The sequence below is a fragment of the Herpailurus yagouaroundi genome, unplaced genomic scaffold, assembly GCF_014898765.1.
Source record: "Herpailurus yagouaroundi ecotype Mexico unplaced genomic scaffold, PumYag 182, whole genome shotgun sequence".
In the NCBI taxonomy this organism is placed as follows: Eukaryota; Metazoa; Chordata; class Mammalia; order Carnivora; family Felidae; genus Herpailurus; species Herpailurus yagouaroundi.
The window spans coordinates 13,753,238-13,777,949 of NW_024412413.1; the positions used below are offsets into that span (position 1 = coordinate 13,753,238).

The 24,712-nt window shown below is 44.0% G+C and overlaps 1 protein-coding gene across 3 annotated transcripts in view; it reads left to right on the forward strand.

The window, feature by feature from the left end:
• LARGE1 (LARGE xylosyl- and glucuronyltransferase 1) overlaps nt 1–24,712 on the forward strand; it is a 545,419-nt gene that overhangs the window by 271,065 nt on the left and 249,642 nt on the right. For all 3 annotated transcript variants that reach the window (XM_040490968.1, XM_040490969.1, XM_040490970.1), the window contains one exon: nt 9,488–9,611. In XM_040490968.1, the coding sequence (XP_040346902.1) occupies nt 9,488–9,611 (124 nt within the window). The remainder of the gene's footprint in view (nt 1–9,487; nt 9,612–24,712) is intronic.

Consider the following 24,712-nt stretch of genomic DNA (forward strand, 5'->3'; position numbering starts at 1 on the left):
CTTGGTAAAGTTCTGTTGGTGTGAATGTGTCGTTAACATCTGTCTAACTCTTGCTAATCTCCCACTGAAAAAGAGAGTAGGTGGCAGGCTCTCAGCCTTTGGCTGATTTTGGAATTTGAAGGCGCCGTATCGTTAAAACTATTCCTTGGGGCACCCGGGTGGCTCAGTCGGTTAAGTGTCCCACTTGGGCTCAGATCATGATCTCCTGGTTCATGGGTTCGAGCCCCGCGTCGGGCTCTGTGCTGACAGCTCGGAGCCTGGAGCCTGCTTCAGATTCTGTGTGTGTCTCTCTCTGCCCCTCCCCCGCATGTGCTCCGTCTCTGTGTCTCTCAAAAATAAACATTAAACACACACACATACACACAACGAATTCACGCCTTCCTGAGCTAGGAGCTGAAAGTAAAGTAAGACTCAGAAGTCACACCTGGAGATTGAAATGCCACCTTTATTGCAGTTTGCTGTGGGCTGTGGGATGTTCTTTCAAATGTGGGCACAATTGGGCTCTTTTTTGTCCCGACCAGTTGAGTTTCCCTCCCAGTCAGAGGCTGGCCTTCCCCATGTGGCGGACCGTTTATTGTACAACACAGCTCCCTGAGGAAGGAAGCCAGAGACCACCGAGCGGACCGGGTCTACTTTCCTCCCCCAAACCCACAGGTCACATCCCATCACAAGCAAATGAATAAGTATTGGGATTTGATTCACATACTGTAGCGTTCACTCCTTAAATGTGTACAGCGTGCTTGTTGGTTTTTAATATTCAGAGTTGTCCATCCATCACTGCTTCCTAATATTAGACCATTTCTATACCCTCAGAAGCCCTTGTACCCATGCAGAGTCTTGCCCTGTTTCCCCTTCTTCCATCCCCCAGTGGCCACTTGTCTTTCTGTTCCCGTGGATGTGTTTGTTCTGGACATTTTGTAGAAATGGGACCTTCTACTATTTAGTCTTTCGTGAGTGGCTTGTTTCCCTTGGCATCATGTTTCCATCCGTGTTGTGGCCCGTGTCTGTGCTTTATTGCACTTCATTGCCAGTAACATTCCACTGCGTGGCTCAAGCACGTTTTGTTTGTCCGTTCATCACTTGGTAGCCATCAAGGTTGTTTCTGCTTCGTGACTGTTACGGATAATGCTACTACAAAGGTTTGTGTGCAAGCTTTTGTGTGAACACGGGTTTTGTGTATAACTAGGAGTAGGACTGCTGTGGAGCTCAGCGGCGGTAACTTTTTATGCTTAATTTTTAGAGAAACTCCAAGAACCTGTGTCCAAAGCAGCTACACCATCTCTCACTAACACCATCTCTCTACTAACAAATAAGGGTTCCAGTCTCCCCACATCCTCACCGACGCTTGTTATTGTCCTTTTTTTTTTTTCATTATTATTGTTTGAGCCATGTTAGTGGCTGTGAACTGGTATTTTGTGGTTTTGATTGCCATCTCCTGGTGGACTGACGATGTGGAGTATCTTTCCTTGTGCTCGTTGGCCATCATATCTCCTCTGTGAGAAATAGCTGTTCAGATCCTTCACTCAGTTTTTGATCAGCTTGCTTAGTGTTTGAGTTGTAAAAGATCTTTATATATTATGGCTACAGGTCCTTTATGAAAAGCTTTGCAAATTTTTACTCCCATTCTGAGATTATCTTTTCTAGTTTCTTGATGGTGTCCTTTGAAACACAGATGTTTTAAATTCTGACGAAAACCAGTTCATTTTTTCTTTTGTTGATTGTGCTTTGGATGTTGTGTCAAAGAAACCATTCCCTGGAATGCCTCGGTGGCTCAGTCTGTTAAGCATCCAGCTCTTGATTTTGGCTCAGGTCAAGATCTTGTGATTTGTGAGATTGAGCCCCAATCCAATCCTGCTTGGGATTCTCTCTCTCTCTCTCTCTCTCTCTCCCTCTCTCACTGCCCCTCCCCTGCTTGTGCTCTGTCTCTGTCTCTCAAAATAAATAAATAACATGACGGGTGCCTGGGTGGCTCAGTCGAGGGGGCATCCAACTTCGGCTCAGGTCATGATCTCACAGTTTGTGAGTTCGAGCCCCGCATTGGGCTCTGTGCTGAGAGTTCAGAGCCTGGAGCCTGCTTCAGATTCTGTGTCTCCCTCTCTCTCTGCTCCTCTCCTGCTCATGCTCTGTCTCTCTCTGTCTCAAAAATAAATAAAAACATAAAAAAATTTTCAAAATAAATAAATAAACATGAAAACAAAATTAAAAAAAGAAAAAGAAACCATTCTATAACCCAATGCTAAAAGATTTGCTCCATCATTTTCTTGTAAGTGCCTCTACTTGTAGCATCCAGGTAACTGTGTCAAACTGTGAGAACATTTGGATCTCTTTGGTAATTATTGTCTATTTATTCTTTCAATAAACAGGTACTGGATGTTACATCTACAAGGGGCTATTGAAACTCTGAGGATAAGATTATTCACAAAATACAATCCCAATGCCTAGACTCCACCTAGCAGGAAACAGAGAAGTGAGTGTCAGTAGATTATTGGGGTCACATGTGTTTTGAGCCCCGGCGTCCATGAGAAGCACAAAGAAGGGCATCTGGTCTAGCGGAATAGCTTCCCCGGAGCAGTGGTGCTGAAACTTGACCACAGAAGGCTAGAAGCGCAGGTAGGGAGGGAACATGAACGCGGTTAAGGAAGAGAGACAGCAAGCACACAAGTCTGCAGGAAAATGGGATTAATCTGTACCCACAACTAGGCACTTGCTTAGCACTGGGTTTGTAGAGAGAGAAAATGAGGGTGGTGTGTTGTGAAATAGCGAAACTCCACCCTACATAGCTCACATTCTAGTGGGTGGGCAGGAGGTAGACCTGAAGATGAATGTAGAGATTTCCAGTGCTAAGCAGTGCTAGGAAGATGGGGCGCTTGGGTGGCTCAGTCGGTTAGGCATCCTACTTCAGTTCAGGCTGTGATCTCACAGTTTGTGAGTTCAAGCCCCGCGTCGGGCTCTGTGCTGACAGCTCAGAGCCTGGAACATGCTTGGGATTCTGTGTCACCCTCTCTCCCTGCCCCTCTCCTGCTCATACTTTGTCTCTCTGTCTCTCAAAAATAAAACATTAAAAAAAGTTTTTAAACAATAAAAATAAAAGGAAGTGCTAGGAAGAAGCAAGGTGGTGGAGAGCCATAGGGGAGGGAGGGGGCACTTTGGAGGGAATGGCCATGAAGGGCCTCCCTGAGCAGGTCACTCTTTATTCCTGAAGAGGGAGAGGAATTGGTCACATGCAGGTCTGGGCAAGAGAATGATTGGAATGCAAGTTTGAGGAGGGAGTAGGAAGACGTGAGCTTGGAGAGGTGGACAGGGTGAGATTATCAAAGGTCCTGCCAGCTCCAAGCAGGAGGCTGGACGCGACTCATTGTACAGTGAGCAGGGGGTTGTGTGATCATTTTGGAGGGAGTTGAGGGCTTACAGGACAGAGGATCTTTTGGAGGGAACCAGCACAGAGACCCTATGAGAGAAGGGGTGAATATATTGATGAGATCTCACCAAAGAGCAGACAGGCTAATAAATGCTAATGCGTGTTAAGTCCTTACTCTTTGTGGGTCACTATTCTAAGTGCTTCATATATTTTAAGTCAATCTGATAATAACAACCTAAGGAGCTGAGACTCTAAGACTAAGTGGCTTGCTCAACTTCATATCATTACTTTGTGACAAACCATGATAAGAAGCAGCCAGGCAATTTGGCTGTAGAGATCTGGCTCCTGACCACTGGGCTGAGCTGCCTCTCAGGGCATGGAATTGATAGGGGGTGTGGGAGATGGGCCGGGAAGGAGCCCAAGCAGTACTCCCATGTTAAATGATGTGCCTTAGCCCCGGCAGGGAATCCCAGAAGACAGACATGTATAAGAGGCCCCTATTTAATATGCCCGGTGTCGTTCTGAGAGCTAGGCTGCACCATGAGTCACAGCCAAATGTCTGTCCTCATGGAGCTTACATTCTTGAGGGAAGACGGGTACTAAACAGTCTGCAAAACTCGTAGTAACCTGGTATTAGGAGGGTTGTAATTAGGCCATCTTGATTCTGAGTGGTCTGTGGGCATGCAGGTGGGACCATCTAGTTGATGGTTGGATTTATAGATTAAAGCTCAAGGGAAACATTCTGGTTTACACAGAAACTTGAAACAAAGTGGTCTGGGCAGTGTTTTCACATGCTTGTCCTGTGGCTGCCGAGAGGTGTGGTTGACAGGACCCTCATTCTCACGGTGGTGTGGAAGGCGGAGCTCAGTAGAGCCTTTCCAGGCATTCTGCCTCCAGGGAGTGAGACCAGGCTGCTGGTGAGCTGTGTTGGATTGCGGAGATCGTCAGCAAAATGCCAGGTCCCCCATGGTCCCCTGGACTGGGGACCCTGGTGTGCCCTCTGATTAAACATTTTCATAGTCTTCTAATGAGGCACATGGACCCCTTTGGCCAAGCAAACAGCTAGTTTTGCCCTAAAGATGAGCTAAGTGTCTCTCTGCATTGATTCTTCATTCTGGGGAGATACTTGCAATAGACCAGAGTGAGAGCTTGTAAGGGGAAGGCCTCACACAAGCGCTCTCCGTGCCCTCTGTGGGCCTATTGCTCTTTCCATGCTGGCGCATCCTCTGCTCTGTTGCCAGATTAATGTCCCGAATTACAGCTTTGATCTCCTTCCTGCTCGGCACCCAAGTCTTGTCTGGGTCTCCTTCTCTTACAGAATGAAAGTCATGGATCTTAAGAGGTCACACACGCTGGCTCAGCCTTCCGTTAGGACTTTCATTTTTTCTTTTTATCCTCCCTATTCCTGGCATGCGGGAGGTGTCCACCAAATGCAGCAGTGTGGTCAACCCAGGTAAAACTGTTGTTCCGTCATAGACATGCTGTGTACTTCCTTGCCTCTGTCCCTTTCCTGATTCTGTCACCCCTGCAGAACGCCTTCATCCTCCCACCTTTTCTTACCTGAATGTCTGGTTTAACAGCCACGCAGTCCACGCAAACATCCTAGATTCTCCACCGTGGAGAAGTAGCCTCTTCCACTCCTGTAGCTTTTCTGTGTCTCCTTGCAGAGCCATCCCGTACAGTTGCACAGTTGCTCACCACCCAACTCTAAGGGTACCCTTCACTTACTGTCCGTTCAAATGTCTCCCCGGGAGGTGTGCAGTTCCCAAACTTAGCAGTTGTGTGAGGTAGCCCCGTGTTCCGGCCCACCCGCGTTCCAATGTTTATTTAGTTATCTGTGTCCTCTCTGTCTCTGTTTCTGCCAGCCTGATAGCTTCCCGAAGAGAGGAGAGTTCCAGTTCCTGAGTCACCTAAATCCCCGTTATGCCTTACTTGTACTTACTGCTTGACAGCTCTTTGTTGCATGTTTATTCATTCAACTCATTTTGGATTTATGGATGGAGGAACTAATTGAAATTACTTCATTTGAAAAGTGATGTAAAGCAGTAGAGAAAATAAGTTCCCCGAGTTAACACTGGTAACGGTGGCCCCATCCACTCAGGGTGTTATAACAAAATACCACGGACGGGGTAGGGCTCATAGACAACAGATGTTGATTCCTCTCAGTCCTGGAGGCTGGGAATCCAGACCAGCGTGGTCTGGCTCTGGGGGGAGCCTGCCTTCCTGCTTTTCGGTTACAGGTTGCTGACTTCTGTCTGCATCCTATGATGGAAGGAGAGGGGGAGCTCTCTGGGGCCTCTTTTCTAAGGGCGCCAATCCCTTTCAGTGGGGCTCTACCCTCACCTGCTTTGGGAGTAGGGCCCAAAGGCCCCACATCTTGACACCTTCACCTTAGGGGCTAGGGTTTGACATAGGAATTTGAGCAGGCAGGGCACCAACATTCAGACCATACCAGGGGTTAACATACGTTGAAATCTTACACACCAGACACCTTATATATACATTATGCTGGGTCACGTGGTTGACTCAGTCAGTTAACTATCTGACTTCAGCTCAGGTCACGATCTTGTGGTTCATGAGTTTGAACCCCGTGTCAGGCTCTGTGCTGACAGCTCAGAGCCTGGAGCTTGCTGCGGATTCTTCGTTTCCCTCTCTCTGCCCCTCCCCCACTCATTCTCTCTCTCTCTCTCTCTCTCTCTCTCTCTCTCTCTGTCTCAAAAATAAATAAACATTAAAAAAATTATATACATTATGTCACTTAGTCTGCACAGTGAGGTATTGTTTACTTACCATTACCATTCTTGATTTGGAGATGAATAGATTGATGCCTAGAAAGATGAAGTGATGTGCTTCTGGGCCTTCAGTTAGCAGTTCGTGAAGCCAGGGCTCCACTCCAGACATTCTGGAGCAGAGCCCCCAGCTCTGAAGCATTGATGTAGACTGCCATTGACTATTGTTACCATTCTTACGGTAAAGTTAATGGTGGCCTAGAAGGAGGGACATTGGCTTTCTTTTCCTGTTGCACAAGTGTTTGTTGAGCCCCTGTTATGTGCCAGGCTTTCTGCAGGGCACTGGAGATGGAGGTGAAAACATGGTTTCTGTCCTTGGGGGCCTCGTAGTAGAGAAAAGGAGCCACATGTTTGAATAAGTATCGTAGTGCCGTGCTAGGAATGGTAGTCATGTTTTTCGTAGGAGATGCCAGGTTAGCAGGAAAAAGGACGAGAGAGGGCTTATAGGAGGTGTCCTGGAGGAAATGACTTAAAAAGGGAAGTTTGAAGGAGGAACAGGAATTCGTGGGACCTCTAAGTAGGGGCGAGTATTCCCTGGAGAGCAAGCTGCACATGGAGATACAGACGTGTGGACAGCGTGATCGTGTTGGAACGAATATACGTAGGTTGGTCTGTTTGGTATTGCCATTCGGTGTCGAAAATTATGCCGTTCCTCTATTGTGGATACAAATGTAAACTGACAGTTACAAAGGCTTACCTTTATCCATTCTGGATGCATAAGTCTCCATTGTGGCTCCTGTGGGTGGGGGGGGTGGCGGTGCCAACACTGAGGGCTAAATGGACCCATGTGTCTTCCCAGTGACTCTGATGAGCTGCCTCTCACTTAGCCTTCAGGCAAGTCACTGGCTGATAAACATGCCCCCGCCACTGGCACCAGTCCTCCCTCGTCCACCTGGTAGCTTCTTATGGGGAAGCTTCTTAGGACTTCCAGGGAATGTTGTAGGGCAGGTGTGCCCCTTCCCCTTGACTATAGGTAGTTTATGGGCACATTTGCACTTTTCAGGCAATGGGTCCCTGTGGAGAAATTCTGCAGTGCTGATTGGGTCTTGTATTCATTTATTCAGTTTGTCACCCTTGAGCACCTGTTATGTAGATGGTGGGTTTGCCTTGGATAATAATTGCCTTTGGGTCCAAACTCATCCATTCAGCTCCATCTGGCTTTACCCCCCTCATCTTAAACTTGGTGCCTCCAATCCCAAACCCATCATCTTCCTCCAATATACCTTTCTTCTCCTATCCCCTGTCCTGGAGATACCACCACCAACCCAGGAACCTCAGTGTCCCCTTCTGCTTCTTTTTCTCCATTTCCCCCCATATCTAAGATCTCTTTTCCTAAAATCCCTCTAGATTCAGCTCCCTTATTGTTCTTCCCCAGACTCAGTCCTACTCAGATCCTCATTTCACATTCACCTAGTCCTGTCTTCCAAATGATGTGTCCACCTTGGTTCCCCTTATCTGTCCACTTTCCATCACCCATCCCTCCATTCAGTTCATTTATTGAACTCTTTCTGCATTCCATGCACAGAGCTACATCGTAAGGTGATCCACTTGAACGTGACTGGCCCAATCCTTGACCTCCCTAAGCTCACAGTCATGTGAGGATCTAGACAGGTAAACAGGTGAGCAAAACCTAAGGGTGGGTACATGGCACTAAGATGGCTTTTCGTTGGGAAGGCCCCTGACCCAGTCATGGGTAGTCAGGGAAGGACTCTAGGAGAAAATGGTGGTAGACCTCAGAACTGAAGACTGGATAAGAGACAGATGCTGACTGGGCAGCGTGAATGGTGGGAGAGGAGAGGGCCAGACCATGAGATTTCCAACAGCAGCGATGGTGTGTGTTACCTTGTCCCCAGCATCCTGCTCATCTCCCGCTAAGTAGTAGGTGCTCAATAAGTAGTTATCAAAGGACCAAATGCAAGAAGGTTTCTTACAGAGCAAACCAAATATGCAAAGGCCTAGGTGAAGACAGCGTGGGAGCATGGGAACCTGAGGGAGGGTCTAGAGCAGGGCTGGGGAGAGGCCTGAGCTGAAATCAGTCATGTTGCTACCACGCCTCACTGATGAAGTCTGGACTCTTTAACTGGGCGTTCACTGCACTGCTTCCTGCACTTTGTCTTCCTTTGCTCTGACCCTTGGGTCCCAGCTAACTGCTTGTCCCCACATACTCCTGGCATGCCCCTCGGCTCTGGCCATAGTCTCCTGTTACTCTCCTTGGATTGTGTCCCCCTCTCCCTTTGCTTCCTTTCAAACCCCTTTATCTTTCGAGGTATTGCTCCCCCAACTCTTCCTTGTACTCCTGAGCCAGTCAGAATTAGCCCTTCTTTTTCTTTACTCCCATAGAACATTGTGTTCTATTGTGGTTATTACCAACATTATGTTCCACCTTGTGTTTGTATTTAATTGTGGATCCCCCGTCCCTCTAAAGACTATGAGCTCCTTGAAGTCACGGGGACCAGGTCATTCTCCTTTAGATTTCCCAAAGGTGCTCATGCATGGTGTTACAATTTATGCTGCTGTTTTTACTAGCTCGATAGTATTTATGAGAGTAGCCCTCCTGGATTGAACTATGGCTTTGTGCCTGGTGCTTTCTCAAGAGAACATATCTGCTATTTATTGTCCTATCTGTGTTTATTATTGATATGCATCATATATTATACTTATCGACACAGTAGCCCGATAAGGAGATGTTTCTCAACGTTTTACAGAATGAAGCAGCAGCAGTGAAGAAATAGAAGTGACATGCTCAGAATCCCCACTAATAAATACCACAGTTGGGACTTGAACCCATTTCTGGTTGACTCCGGAAGCTTTTCCCATATGTAATGCTAGTTTGTATTTTGGGTACTGCCTCAGTAATGGCTGGTTGATGGAGGTGGAACAAAGAAAAGCTGTAGGAATGTTAAGTGAGGGTAAGCTGACATTCAGTGATGGGAGCCCCCGGTGATGCCATCTTGGATGCCTAGGTTCCTTTTAGAGAGGAGCAAGCAGAAAACAGAACTCAGAATCTTCCCAGTTGCATTCAGCCAGTCCAGAGACCCTTCTCTGTCCATGTGCTTCTGAAACTAATGCAGATACCGTTTGACCAAATTGTTACATATGCTTAAGATTTCTGGAAACACAAATATGCTAGTAACAGGTATGGTGGTTGGCTTGGATGGAGCGTTACCAATGATTTTACCCTCTCTGAAATCCTGAGGTTGCGTGAGATGCCTTCTCTCCTTTTTAGCGCTGGGTTGGTAACGTGCCTGACTGACTTTCACAGCTGCTGTGAAATTGGTAAGCATGTGATTCTATGGCTGGAACTCTCCCTGCTGACCCGTCTTCTCCCTGCTTCCTACAGACGGAACCCTCTCCACTTCCACCTCATCGCCGACTCCATCGCAGAGCAGATCCTGGCGACGCTCTTCCAGACGTGGATGGTGCCCGCCGTACGTGTAGACTTCTACAATGCGGACGAGCTCAAGGTACAGGCGGGAGGGGAGAGGTGGCCCCCTCAGCTCCTCATGCTGGAAGCTTTTCCTGGTTGTGGTTCGGCAGACTGGCAGTGGAGGAAATCTCAGCTTTCAACTGGAAACATCCAGAATATAATTAATGTTGTTTGCCACCTGCATCAGATTTGACTGCGGAAAGTATTAGAGCAACCACGTCCTCAGCACAGAATCCATGTTGGTCTGTGCGGTTCTGGCCACCAGGGCTTTCCTTAGAGGTGGAGGCCATTGGCCTGGTATACATCTGAAAGAAGTCCGTGGTGGCCGTTCTAGAGAATTCTGCTCCCCAGTGAGGTCAGTGCTGAACTCAGAGTCAGATGGGCCCGGGTTGTAATTCGTATGTTGTCATTTACTGGTCATAAGATAGAAAGCAAATAACTTAGACCTTTGCTTTGTCTGTTTCTCATCAGTGAAAAGGTGATTATAATATCAACCTCAATTGGATAATTAATAGGCAAAAATGAGAGAATATGTGTCAGTGTGCTTTAAAAGATCATGCTGAATAAATAGCACAGACTGTGTTGGACTGGAGGGTTTCACCAGACGAGACTCATTTGGTCATGCCATTTCCTTGTTTAGAATCCATGTTGTGCCACGTTGTTGCATCAGGACTGAGATTCACGGTCTCATTAAGAAGTCCTGCTTCTGGCTCTTGACTCTTCTTCCAGTCCCATACTCCGCTCTAAGAAACCACCTCTGGTCCCTGCTGGCTCTCCTGTGTTGGAGCCTTTGCTGATGGTGTTCCTTCTATCTGGCCTGCCCTTGCACCTGCCTTTTCACAACTCCTCCTCACCCTGCAGGACGCTGCGGCATTGGCACCTCCTCCGAGAGCCTTCCCTGACCTCTCCAGAAAAGAGGAAGATGTTCTCTATTCACGTGTCTGTCTACCGCTTTAGTTTAGAACCTTCTTAATGGGGGAGGGGGCGGGAGCACGTCTTACTCCTTTCTAATTTCTAGTGCACAGTTGGTACCCTGTAATGCTTGTGGATTTAACAAATTGCTGTTGTTAGAGGAACATGTAACTTTGCAGAAATATGTTGATGTTCTATCTCCAGTCACCTTGGGAAGGACTAAACACCTAGGCATGAGGCAGATTCGAGCAAATTGCTTGTTCCAAACCTCATAAAACCATTATCTTTTCATTTCGGAGCCATAACATTTTAAATAGATCACAGAGATGCCGGCCGGAGTTTCTGATTTTCCCATATTTCAGGCTCTGAGGTTGATCGAGATGTTCAGAATTTAGCATTTGGGGATTGTCGTGGTAATTTGTGTGCCATTCCAATCTATTCTGAGCTAAAATTGATTAACACTCTTAAAAGGGAAAAACAGAATTTAGCAAATTGCTGCACTAATTAAGGTGAAAGCAAGCCTCTCTGTCTCCCAGGGTCTAAGCGCCAACACAGTGGGGAAAAGCAGCGGGAGGGGAGGCACAGTGCCTGGCTCTCACGGATGCTCCTGCCTCCTTCTTCGTTCTCCTTTTTGGGACTATCCTGTGCCATGTCCCATGTAAGCCTGTACACCCTACTCTTTAAGAAAACACAAAAGTAGATGAACAGAACCCCAGGTTCATATCCTCACTTGCCATTGAAGAACCATCTGATTTGGGTCCTGAGCCCTGGCTCCATCAGGGCCGGCCACCAAGTCAGACCCTGAACAAGATAATTCCTATGAAGGCCCAGCAGTGCCTGAAATGCAAGTTCTTGAAAATGCCCCATACACTCCCCTTTGCAGCCAAGGCAACATAGGATTAAAATACTCTGGAGTATATGGCCTGTTAGGAAACCTGTGGACCATTGGGAAACTGAAGGAGTAAGGCAAGGAGTATAGCAAGGGCTATAATCTCCTGGGGATGCAGGGCTTCCCTGAGGTCTTGAACGAGATGGGGGAAGGAGGGTTGGTGCTCTGACTCTCCCATGACCACTTTAATCCAGGTGGACCTGCTGTTTATTACTTTATATACTGGATTTTTATCCATTTGAATTGGTGATTCCATGGCTTAAAAAATAGGAATAAAAACAACAAACAACAACAATCTGATGTGTTCCAAAGGATGCTGCCTTCAGTGTCCTGTCCTCTAGTGTGACCTTTGCTCCCAGCTACACTGTGCAAGGTCTTGAACACCTGCATTTTATCTCCCTACCAGTTAGCACCCATCTCCCACCATCCTGTATCCCATGAGACTCTTGTCCGAATCCTGTAAGGACAATGGGTGTGAAACCATTTTGTACACATAATTTGGCCATAATTGATGATCACAGTAATACTGATTTATGCATAATCCAGCTCTGCAAACTCTAAACCATGATCTGCCTACTCCCTGCAGCCTGAGCATCTCTTGGCTGTAGCACCATTATCTGTCTGCTTAGCTGCACCCCCAGAACCAAGAGTTTGTCTTTGACAGCCCCTCTTCCTCACCGTGTGTCTGTCCACTCCACATCCTAGCTGGTCTCCCGTCTCCCCTGCCACCATCCCACTCTGAGCTCTTGTGACCTCTCCCTAACACAACCGCAGTCTCTGTCCAGAGTAGTCTTTTCCCCTCTGCTCTGCTCACTCCACCTCCCCCAAATGTATTCTCCATCAGTAGCGTGAGTTGGATTTCCCAACGGCATGCCCAACCATGCCATCCCCTTTGCTGTGGCTAAAACCTTCCATGGTTTCCCCATGCTCCTAAGATCAAGACCACAGTCCTGAGTGGCATCTCCTTGGGCTTTCTGGCTCCTGCCTCCCTCCATTAGATCATCACGTCGGCTCTGCTCGTTCCCTCCCACCAGGGGCCGCTGCACTGGTTATTTTTCTGTCTGTTAACCTCTGTCCCCCAGCCTGCCTCCTCTTTCCAATTGCTGGTTAATTTCGTGTTCTTTTGCTTAAGCTACATTTACGTTGAGAAATCTTCCCTGCCTTCATAATCTCATAGGGGTTCCTTTGTTATAGGTTCTCATAGGGTCTCCTACATGTCTTCAGTAAACTCATCCCTGTGTGCTCTTTCCTGCCTTTGTGTAGTAAGCTGGTAAATGTCCTCTTCCCCAGATAGTTGGCTCCAAAGCGCCGAGATCACGTCTGCTTCTCATCACCCTGCTGTCTTCAGTGCCTAGTGTGATGCCTGGCCTATGAAAATATTTGCAAAATGATGATATACAATAAGCTCAGTGCTGGTTCCCAAGAGTAATAAAGCCATTAGAAAGGGGTTTCTTTATCACTGTCAGGGCTCACCACATTCGTGAGGCCCGTTGTGCCTTGGGCCACGGGCGGGCCGCCAGAAATTTGTCTACCAGTGACCCTGCAGTGGCATAAATAAGGCAGCTCCATCTGTGCAACCCCGTGTAAAGTCCCAAGAGCATCCCTGGGGACAGGTGAGTGTCTTTCCATGAATGCATTAAAACACCATCTATTACCTGATGTTAGCAAAGGGGGAAGAATAGGAAGGGAAGGGACGTGTGCTGTGTTCTGTAGTTGCGTTCAGGAAGCGTGTCAGATGGCACCCTCAGCAGACACACACGATGGCCTCTCCGATCTGGTGCCGAGAAATCGCTTTGTACAGCTGTTGGAAATGGCATTTCTCAGAAATACTCCTGTGGGCCCCTTATTATATCCGTTAGTGCCGGAGAATGGACTAAGAGGGAAGAGGAAATTTATGAGGGATTGGTGCATGATTAAAAATGAACTGTGGGAAATTCGCAGTGGACTGGTATGCTTCTCTCAGTAATGACCAATTAGTGTAGATTTGCAAATAGTGATCACTCAGCTTGCTTGTCTCTGTGGCCTGTGAAATGCTCATTGGTCTTCCTGATGTTTACAGGGCCCATTCATTTCCAGCCTCCAAGTCCCCATGTCAACAGGCTACCAGGACTGAGTGCGTCTTTGTGCCCCGATCTCCACTCAAGACATGCAGCTCCTTTCAACAGAGGAGAGAGGAGCAGGAGGCGGGGGGTTGGGGGGGGGGGCTTATTTTTGTGTAGAGCTTTGTAGATGGCGGCATGCCGTCACTCACTCCTCGCAACAGCCCTGTGGGGTGGACTGAGAAGTTTTATTACCTCCATCTCACAGATAATTTATAAATTGAAGCACGGAGTTGAGGAGTATTTGCCTAAGATCAGGCATCTAATGAATGCCAAGGCTGCTGTTTAACTTTTCCCTTTCCAAATGAAATGAGATGAGATATGGGATTGTATAATTCAGTAGACTCGGAGGTGGAGCAGATCTGAAAAGGAGGAGAGAGGCATGGGCTGCAGCCGCTGCGGAATGAAATTGCCACTGTTGGGTTGCACTTGAACACAGAATTCTTGCTTTTGGTGCCTCTGGACCCCATAGCCTGCAGTATGACAGGTGTTATTGATGGGACACTTTGTTTCTTGTGTTTTGTGTGGTTCTTTCATAGAATGCTCAGAACTCTGTGGAACAGGTGCTATTATTACCCCCACTATGCAGACTAGGAACCTGAGGCTTAGGGAGGTTAACCCCAAGTCATGTATGCACCTCATACATGGCAGAGCCAGAATTAAAACTCAGAACTACCTGATTCCAAAACCTGTGCTCCCCGGTGTTGAATTTCCTTCTCTGTAGCCAACTTTTAAGCTGGGACCCTGTTATTGTGTCTGCACAGGGGTCCTCTAAGCTGTCAGTGGAGGTTTTTTTTTCTGGTTGTTCCTGAAGAACAAATGTTAAGCATGACCCCTCTGTTAAAGACCTACTGGGGTGGGTGGGGGGGGGGCACCCGGGTGGCTCAGTCGGTTGAGCATCCGACTCTGGCTCAAGTCATGATCTCGCAGTTTGTGTGTTCAAGCCCCGCATCGGACTCTGTGCTGACAGCTCAGAGCCTGGAGCCTGCTTCAGATTCTGTGTCTCCCTCTCTCTTTGCCCCTCCCCTGCTCATGCTCTGTGTCTCTCTCAAAAGTAAATAAAACCTTTAAAAAAATTCAAAAAAAAAAAAAAAAGGCCTATCGGGACTGGAGCTTCCTGCTGAGGATAAAAAGACACCCCACCAACGATGCTGCTGAGGTTCGGGGAGGCCCTATCACTTGCACCCAAGGATTATTTTCTAAACGAAGTAGTCACTACCTTGGACGGTTTGCCTTAAATCAGCAATATATATCTTGTCAGTTTTCAGAGAAGACCTTACCTACATACCAGCTTTGATCTTGCCCCACTTGGCTCAGAAAGTCACCCCCATGCCATCAACTGGGGTGAGGATGATCCCGAGCTAGCAACGAGAAGCTTCTGGGGTAGGGGCTGTTTCATGATTCACCTGTCCAGTCAAGGGTCATGATTTATCTCCTTTTCTCTTAGGCCTGATGCCTGCTTGTTACCAACATCAGAAAGATTATGAAGTGGGATTCAGGATGATGGTTACAGAAAATATTGATGGCTGACTCTTAACAATCAGCTTCCTACATAGGAGATCTGCCAGTCTCCAAACAGCTGGTTGACTTGCTCTGTCACCCCAAAGCATGGAATCCATGCTTTTCTTGGAGCCACTTTTGACCAGGTTTTGTCCGAAAAGCTGGGCACAGAGATAAAAGTTACAGACCTTACCCTCTTGGTTCTCACAGTCTAGTGGGGCAGGCACATGAGTTAACAGACAATGATATACACACTTGCATTTGGTCTTTATTAATGCTCAGGACCAATGAGGGAATCAAAAAGATAAAAGATTTCAGTACAGCACAAGGCGAATATTTCTAATAGAGTTTCTAAATATGGAACAAGGTCCTTTGGGAGGTAATGGTCTCTTATCTCTGGAAGTATTCAAAAGCAGAAGATTAATGACCATTTATATAGAATATTACAGAAGAAAGTGGAAGGTTATGCCCGATGAATGCCAAGTTCCTTCCTAATTAAGATTCTATGATTCTCAGAAGGGGACAGGCCCCGCTCATTAGGACACCCCATTATTTAAAGAAATATTTGGGGGCGCCTGGGTGGCGCAGTCGGTTAAGCGTCCGACTTCAGCCAGGTCATGATCTCGCGGTCCGTGAGTTCGAGCCCCGCATCAGGCTCTGGTCTGATGGCTCAGAGCCTGGAGCCTGCTTCCGATTCTGTGTCTCCCTCTCTCTCTGCCCCTCCCCCGTTCATGCTCTGTCTCTCTCTCTGTCTCAGAAATAAATAAATGTTAAAAAAAAAAAATTTAAAGAAATATTTGCCTGTGTATAAAGTGAATTGTACAACTCACACAGAAAGATTCTTTTTAACGCAGATTATAATTTGTTGGTTGCTTACAATTTTCCATGTGTAATATTTAAAAGCCAAAGACTAGCATTCTAAATACATTTTCAGATGCATTTTAATCATCCACGTCCATCCTATGATCTCACCTTTGCTACACAAAGGCCAGAGGTCCATCGCTGGCCTTACGGAACCAACCCTTATATTCACAAACCACATGAATAATCCAGGGCCCAAGCAAGACAATAAAGAGATGGGAAAATGGTAACTTTTCCATACCTGAACATAAGATTTAACCTCCGCCAGCCCTCCTATATAACATGAGACTCAAAGAGAGAGAAGGAACAAGAACAGATTTAAGAGGTTAATCATAGCCATTTTCAAATATATCAAAGGGAAAGGGAAAACATAGAATTTTTGAGTGCCCACAATGTGCCAAGCACTGTGCTTTCCATTACGAGACCTCATTTCCTGCATTTAATCTTCACCAATAAAGGGGAGCTAGAGGTAACAATCTTAAAAGACAATTAACCAATGTATGTTACTCTGGGTATTGCCATATTATTACAGAAGCCACGAAGACAATCCCAAAGATCACACATACCTTACTTCAATCCTTACTCTTCTGCAGGGCATCTTAGAGCAGATCATATCCTCCATGAGATACATCCCAGCATGTCTGCCTTTGCTCTGCAGGCAGAGTCTAACTGGAACCTGCTCCAGCCCCATGGGGGTATTTGGAGACTGCACGTGAAGTTCAACTATTGCCGAGTGCAGTCCCTTCGAACTACATCCCAGGTTCCACAGCCCAAATGTCCAGACTCAATTTGGGGAAGAGACTGTGTTAGGAAGAATCACATGTGAGATCCTGGACAATTCTTAACCACCGCCGCCACCCCCCTCCCCCCCCCCCCAACCCTGGGCCTCATCTATCTAAAAACAGTAGCTATTTTAATTGGGCTTCTTTCTAACCCTGAAACCCTATGATTTCCAGTTTGCATGAGTGCCTCCTAAGTGAAAATGTCCATCATCTGGAAGCACATCTTCCTAGGAAACAGGTAGGGAAGTGTAGGTAGCAGTTGATCCACCCCCCGTGAGAAGAACAATGTAAGTTTGTCTCCCACTGGACAGCAGGGTGCGGTTATCTAAAGAGAACCTCCGCAGTACTCCACAAACACCAGCACAAAGGCAAACGCTTTTGTCACTTAAATATACCTTGTGACATTTTTGTGTAATACATGGTTTCCAAGTTGTTGCCTTCCTTGAATGTGCTGACTTTTGTCTCTGTCTTGTCCACCATTCTCTGTGATCCTTCAGAATACTACAGTTGTGTCAGATCTATGTAGGTGACATGCCCTGTCAGGAGCTGTAATTGGCCTGGGCTCAGACCTAAACACATTCAGAGTAATTAAGTGTCCCTTTGCCTACCTTTTCCCATCATGAGTGTCGATCCCTTCCCGTTTTCACTGCTGTCCTCTTCTCCTTTGTAATCCATTCCCCCGATAAAGAAGGAAATGCTTTCTTGTGCCTTATTCTACTGTGTCCTCAAGAATCCCATGCTGTGGAAACAGCACATGTTTTCTTGTGTTAATAAGGAATTTACCAAAGGACTAATCGGAGGCAGAACTGATGCCAGAATCTACTTCTTTGGCTTTGAATACAGTGCTCTTCCCTAGTACTAAAAAATTGTACCTATCCACAGCTTGAGTTAAAAAGCAACATCAGTGATTCCACAATGTGGTGACAGCGACGGATTTTGGAATATAAGCTGGCCCCAAACCAAACCAAAACAAAACAAAATAAAACCAGAGCTATTTGACGGGTGACAGGAATGGGCAGAGTGAACTGAGAATTAGGAAGTTAAGACATTTTCCCAGTGAGAACATGACTGTTCTTCCAAATGTTTTGAAAGAATAAAAGGCTGGACTTGGGGAGTGAAATGTTAGACCCTCAGTGTTTCAGATGAGGTGTATTTTTTGACATGTTACCCTGAGACTGCGTGATGAAAAGTTAATGCAAATTAGGAACTCCAGGAACTTCAAGGCAAGGGTGGTGATGGGTGGTCCATCCATAGGATGATGAAATCCAAGAAAAATTCTCAAGAAGGGAGAAGAATTCTATGCACACAGATCAAAAAAAGCCCCTACAATTCAGGCAAAATCAGCAACAAGTTGGCCACATCAGGGGACACCCTAGAAACATTATGAGTCATAAGGATTACAAAAAATACAAAAAAATCCTTCCTTTGAGAATAATAATAGCTCTCATTAATAAGAATTGATTATGTGCCAACACAGTAGTTTTACACACATATTATTATTTTATCCCCACAGTAAGCCTTGAGGTTCGTATAATTATTTTCACCCATTTCCAGGTGAGGAAATGGAATCTTCTGAAAGAGACTTGTTGAAATTACTCAGCATTGTGAGCCAGAATACGACTGGAATCTGGCTCTTGAGCAGTGTTGTCTGATAGAAATACAATGACAAATCATAGGTATAATTTCAAGTTTTCTGCTGGTCATATTTCCAAGGGCAAAATGAAACCAAGTGAAAGGGATTTTAATAGTAACATTTTACTTAATCCTCTATATCCAAAATATTGCCATTTCAACATCAGTATTTTAAAAATTGCTAATGAGATATTTCATGTACTTTTTTCCATACGATCTTCAACAGTTGATGTGTATTTCACACATCTCAACCAGGACAGGCTGCATTTCAAGGGCTCAATGGCCACATACAACTGGTAGCTGTGGAGAAGCAGCAAAACCTGGTTTCTGAGGCTCCACCGTAACTCCAGGGCAAGGGGTAGAGAGAAACACATCTCTGAAGAGTAAAAGTTCTACATAAGCCTTTTTGCTGGGGTAATAAATGTTCTTAATAAAATGTCTACCACACTTTTTGAGCTAGAAAGACAGAGAGACCTCAGAACACCAGCCACGTTTGCTCACGTATAAAGACAACAGAAAAATGATATTCAGTGCAACAGCTCACAAAATACACACCACTGTGTACTTCTGGAGGAAATGTCATCAGTAATTTGCCAGCCAACCAAAACAGTCATCAAAATGAATATTCGGGAATGAAGAGATCGCATTCTAAAGGGGCAGGCAGTGTGTACTGAAAGAAGTTACACATGGAATGATCTGTAAATAATTGTTTTAAGTCAGTTGCAAAGATGACTGCAAATGCCTGAAGTTGTTCTTTAAAACACACACACAAATAACCAGTTCCTTTGGTTGTTGTTCCCTCTTGGGCCTGTGTTGCCCGCCCCGCACCTCCCACCTCTGGCAACCGTCTATCTCGTCTGTCTTCTCTGGATCTATGAGCTTGGGTTGTTTTTGTTTGTTTTGTTTTTGGTTTGGATTTCTTTTTGTTTGTTTGTTTTTGTTTTAAGATTCCCATGTAAGGGTGATTATATCTAATTGTTTTTCTCTGTCTTACTCATTTTACTTATCATAATCCCCTCAGGGGCCATCCATGTTGCCAGATAGTAAGATCTTATTTTTTATGGCCGAACGATACTCTTTTTCTCCTCATCCATCAGTGGACACTTAGGTTGCATCCGTGTCTTGGCTGTTGTAAATGATGTTGTACTGAATACTGAAGTCTGACCAGTCATTTTAAAACAGGTTGGGAGGTGCTGTTAGACTCAAAGCTGCTAAGTGTCTTGTGTTTTGTAGAACTCAGGTGGTATTTTGTAACCCTTCTCTCTGATCATCGAGGAGAGATAAGATGTTTCTGAAAAACATCAAAGGTGACCACTGGTAAAGTTACAAATAGAATTAAAACTGAGTTGTTGGAGGTGAATATTGCAAGTGAAACAAAGTCTATATAAAGACTTTGTAGGTAGGGAGCAGAAAAAAATAATAATGATGCTGAGCATTAGATATCCGTATGCGGAAAAAATGAACCTTGACCCTCTTCATACCATATACAAAAATTAACTTGAAATGAATCTTACAGCTAAAGATAAGAACTAAAAACAATAGAACTGGTGGTAGGAAAAAAACGGAGGAGAAAATCTTAGAGACCTTAGACTAGGCAAAGATTTCTTAAGTGGAATCTGAAAAAAAGCGCAAACTAAAAGAAAAAAATATTGATAAATTGCAGTTCATCTAAACTGATAGTTTTTTTGTTCCGAGACATTAATAAGAAGATGACAAGCCACAGACTTGGAGAGAAAATTTGCAAAGCATGTGTCTGATGAAAGATGTGTATCTGGAATAAGTAGAGAACTCATACAACAGTAACAAGAAGACAAATGACCCAATTTAAAAACGGGCAGCATATTTTAAGAGACATCACTGAAGAAGACAGGGATAGCCAGCAAATCCCTAAAAAATGCTCAGCATCCTTAGTCACCAGGGAAATGCAAATTAAGGTCATCACAGGATACCACATCACACCCCCTGCAGTGGCTAAGATTAAAAAGACTGACAGTACAAAGTGTTGGTGAGAATGCGGAACAACAGGAACTGTTGCACTTAGCTGACGTGTAAAGTGGTACATCCACTTGGTAAAACAGTTTGTCAGTTTCGTGAGCCATGAGGCGTATGTTACAACCCACCAGTACCACTCCTGGGTATTGATGCAAGAGAAATAAAAACGTGCGCACACAAAAATTTGTCTGTGATTATTCACGGCAGCTTTATTCATAGAATACACATGTCCATTAGCCAGAGGAAACAGTTGTGATATATCCATTTAATGGAATGTTACTCGGCATTGAATATGGTATATATGGCAATATGAGTAAATCTCAAAAGTAGTATGCTGAGTGAAAAAAAACAGACACAAAAGACTACACGTTATATGACTGCATTTGTACAAAATTCTCGAAAGCAAGACAGAAGTTACGAGGAGCCAAAGAGTAGGATCTTTTCAGGATCACCTGAAAAGGGGCTGAGGGGACACAGGGAGAGGGTGATAGAATTGTATAAAGCAATTGTGTGGTGGTTGCACACTGTATACACTTGTTGAGTTTTTCGTTTCAAAGGGGTGATTATAACGCATGTAAATTTTTTCTCAAAGCTGAAAAATGATGCACAAGAATACTGTTCCAGAAGCAAAACCAACAAATATACAAGCATGAAACTTCTGTCATTGGAGAAAAAACTCAGATGCTTGATTAGATAGCAGTATCTTAACCGTATGCTTACAATCTTAAAGAAACATACGTAAAATAAATCATAAAATTTAAAAATAAAATTTATATTAGGATGTCTCAGACATACGAAGAAAAATAGGGTACAAATATGTTAATTTCAGACCATCTCAAATATAAAGTATATTTAATTGAAATTAGTAATTTTAAGTTGATGAGTGTGATATCCATAAGAGGAGATAATAGCCAAGCTGTTTTCCAAGTAGAAAGCTTTCTAATAAACAAAGCAAAAACTGATAGAAATATAGGATATATCGGTAGAGTTTCAGCCACTAACAAGGCAAATCATATTGTTAATGACAAAGGCAGTTTTAAGAGTATAATCATTATGAGTAGATATCAAAGCTCATATCCATAAAATGGAATAGAAATGGATTTTTGTGTGTTTGTGAAAAAAATTACATAAATTGAGAGCATAAGAAAACCTCATTAAATTCTGAACCATAAAGATTATATAGGCCCCAGTTTTGACTGCAATGAATTAGTTGTACATATCACAAACTTTTAGATGGGGGGCTCCAAATACCTGGAAATTAGGGGAAGGTAAAGAATTTTTCTAAATGCTTATTTAATCCAAAAGGAAATAAAACTAAAAATTATAGCCTATTTTGAAAACCACAAAAGAGGAATATTTCACAGTAAAGCTTATGGAGTGTGCTCAAAGCTGTCATTGGAGATGTTTTAATAGCCTTCAGTGCCTTCATTATTCAAACACAAAGATGATGATAAATGAACCTCACATTCCACTCGATAATTTGAACAAGAACAATGGTGTGGACCTAAGGAAACAGAAGGAAAATAAAGTTAATAGCAGAAGTCTGTGAAATAAGGAAAATGAAAAACAGAAAGCTGGATTAAATGTTTGAAAGCTGGTTCTGTGTGTAGGAAATGGCAGTCCTCTGGCAAGTGTAGTAATGAGTGGAGAAAATATTAATAAGCTAAACAATAAGATGGGATAGAACAATGCACAAGGAAAATGGTAATAAAATAGCAATAGTAGCCGCCATTTATGTGGTACTTATGTACCAGATACAGTACTAAGTATTTAATGTGGGTTAGCTTTTTTAGTGATCACAACCACTCTTTAAGATTAGTGCTGTTATGATCCCATTGTGCAGATGAGGAACCTGAAACTAGAGACCATTTGGCCAAGACCTATGGTCTAGAAGGGGGTGGAAACAGGATTGGAGCCCTTCAGCCTGATAATGTGTCTGGGTTTTGATTCCTAGAACATAACGCTGTAAATTGCCGTCCCTTACATAGGTTTATTTTAGTTGTATATGTAGAATATACATTTTAGTATATACTGTGTGTGTTAGGTACATGTAATATACATGCATGGGATGGATCTCATATGCATACATTGTATGTAATATGGTATATACATATTCTATATGCATATATACTACATATATTTCACTGAGAAGGCTTTGAGGTCATCTAGTTCACCATGTTACCTGAAATAGTGGTCTTCCCTCCCCACTGACTGTTTCCTAAATCTCAAGGAAACTCTTCTTGGCCCAACATCCTATTAATGTTTGGGTTCTCAGAGTTGTCATGCCCCTCTGCTTCCTTTTCCCTAACGCTCGCCATTGTATAATTATTTGTTAAACACCTCTCTTGTATGATTATTTGTTAAATACCCTCAATGCCCAATATTAGTTATAAGTCTGATTCTTCTAACTACAATGTACAGTCCACTTGGATGGACCCCCTCTGTTCTTATCCTGCCTATCTCTACTGTTAGCATAGTGCTTGTGTGTAATTGACTCTAAGTAAATGTTTGAATGAAGGAGTCTTAATAAGAATGCTGAGGCTTTTCCTCCACTCAGCAGGGAGGAGTCCCAGGAACTGTTACTTCTATCAGCTGTGAATATGAAAGGAAAGAGTGATCTCTTATGTTCAGGGTAATTGTCAACCTTTGCTCAAGGAAGAATTTCCAACCTGTAGAGAAAAAATGGATTCTGTAGCAAAAGGCATTATTGTGAAATTGAGCATTTGGGAAAAGATCAAATAGGATAATGCCAGATACAAAAAATAAATTTTGGATAGTTTGAAGACTTGCAGAAGCATTAAAACTAGAAGAAAAAATATGAAAATTTTCATTCAAGGGTGAGGAAAATTTGTATATGCCAAAAAGAAATGGGGGAAAATATAGTCAAAGGAAAACTCTAGTAGATTTAATTGAAATGAAAAAAAAAGGAAAAATTCTGAATGTCTGTCAGCAATTGAAACAAATTTAAATGGCAAGTGATAAATTGGGAAAATGATACTTGAAACCCACATAGCGTATAACACATAGAGCTCACAAATCAATAGGAAAAATAGACCAATGGAAAAATGGGTAAAGGATACGAATAAAGGAATTCACAAAATAAGAAAAACAAATGGTAAAAGGGTGTATGTACTGTTATAACATACAGCACATATGGGGTACTGCTAATGAATTGCTATGCATTCAAAGAAATAGAAAAGTAAGATTTTTATATCTAAATGGGAAAGGCTTTAAAAAGATGTATTACCCACTATTGGCAAGTATCCAGTCGGACTGACTCTTGTGAAAATTTCTGTTATAAATGAACATCAGGATAGTGTTATTTTTAATAGTGTGGCAGTACTTATATGCACTATACGCAAGCTATAGGATGCAGAAATTCTCTGTCCTGAGGAAATAGAGGTGTGGAGTCCAAGGATTTCGTGATGGTATTGTTTATAGTAGCAAAAATTAGACACAACTTAAATCCCAGGAGTGGTGAAAATGTAGATTGTGGTACATTTTCACAATGGGATATTTGAAACTTTTCAAAATCTCTCTTTTGATGAGATTTTTATTGGTTTAGTAACAAGGTGGAATGTTACTTGAATCAATGAAAAGGGAAAATACTTGTGATGTATTTTAAATTAAAAAAAAAAAAGACACAAAGCTACCCCCCCCCCCCCAGTTTAAAGCCATCTGTGTGGTTATATAATTATTGAAAAAGGAAGCACACAGGGCATCATTTAATAGCTTTCCTCTGGGTACAGGGATTCTGGTTCTTTTTTGTCATTGTTGGATTATACAAAATTTTTATAGTTAGTTTTCAAAAAATTTTTTTCCTTTTGGAAGAAGGGAGGGAGAGAAGGAGAAAAACAAAGAGAAAATAATGACGTCAAGCAAGTGATCAGAGGAGAAACCTTGTTCTCCAGGTGTGGTGAGCAGATGGAGTGTTCAAAGGTAGGAGAGCGCACGCACACTGTGGGGTTTGTCTCATCTGCCTGTGAATCGTGGCTGTCCGGGCACCACCATTGCTGTGTCGCAGGTGAGAATCTGGTTGGAAGAACACCCCGGAACTTCTTGGGGCTTTGTGCATATTAGTAAGTCCACCCTCTTTGCTTCGATCATGTCTGAGATGTTCTTGCGGGACAGGTGAAGAAGTATAATGGAGAAGCAGGTCACTAAGGACTTGCCTCCTGCTCTCTTGAGCAGCCCCAGTGACTCTTGGTTGCATTATTTATGTGGTCAGAGTAGAACTGGTTCATCTATTCTAGACTCACTGTTTTATACTATGACAGTTCCCAAAGAGAAGTGACAGAAGTATGGTTCCCAGTGTTTCACATGATCTCCTATCAATTAGGTTGCTTTTGGTATAAGTAAAAGAACTACCCCCTAAATATGGCTTAAGCAACCTATTCATTTTCTTACACAGCAAGAAGCCCAAAGATTGGCCATTCCGTGAGAGATGGTAGTCGTCTTGGGGGTTCTCTTG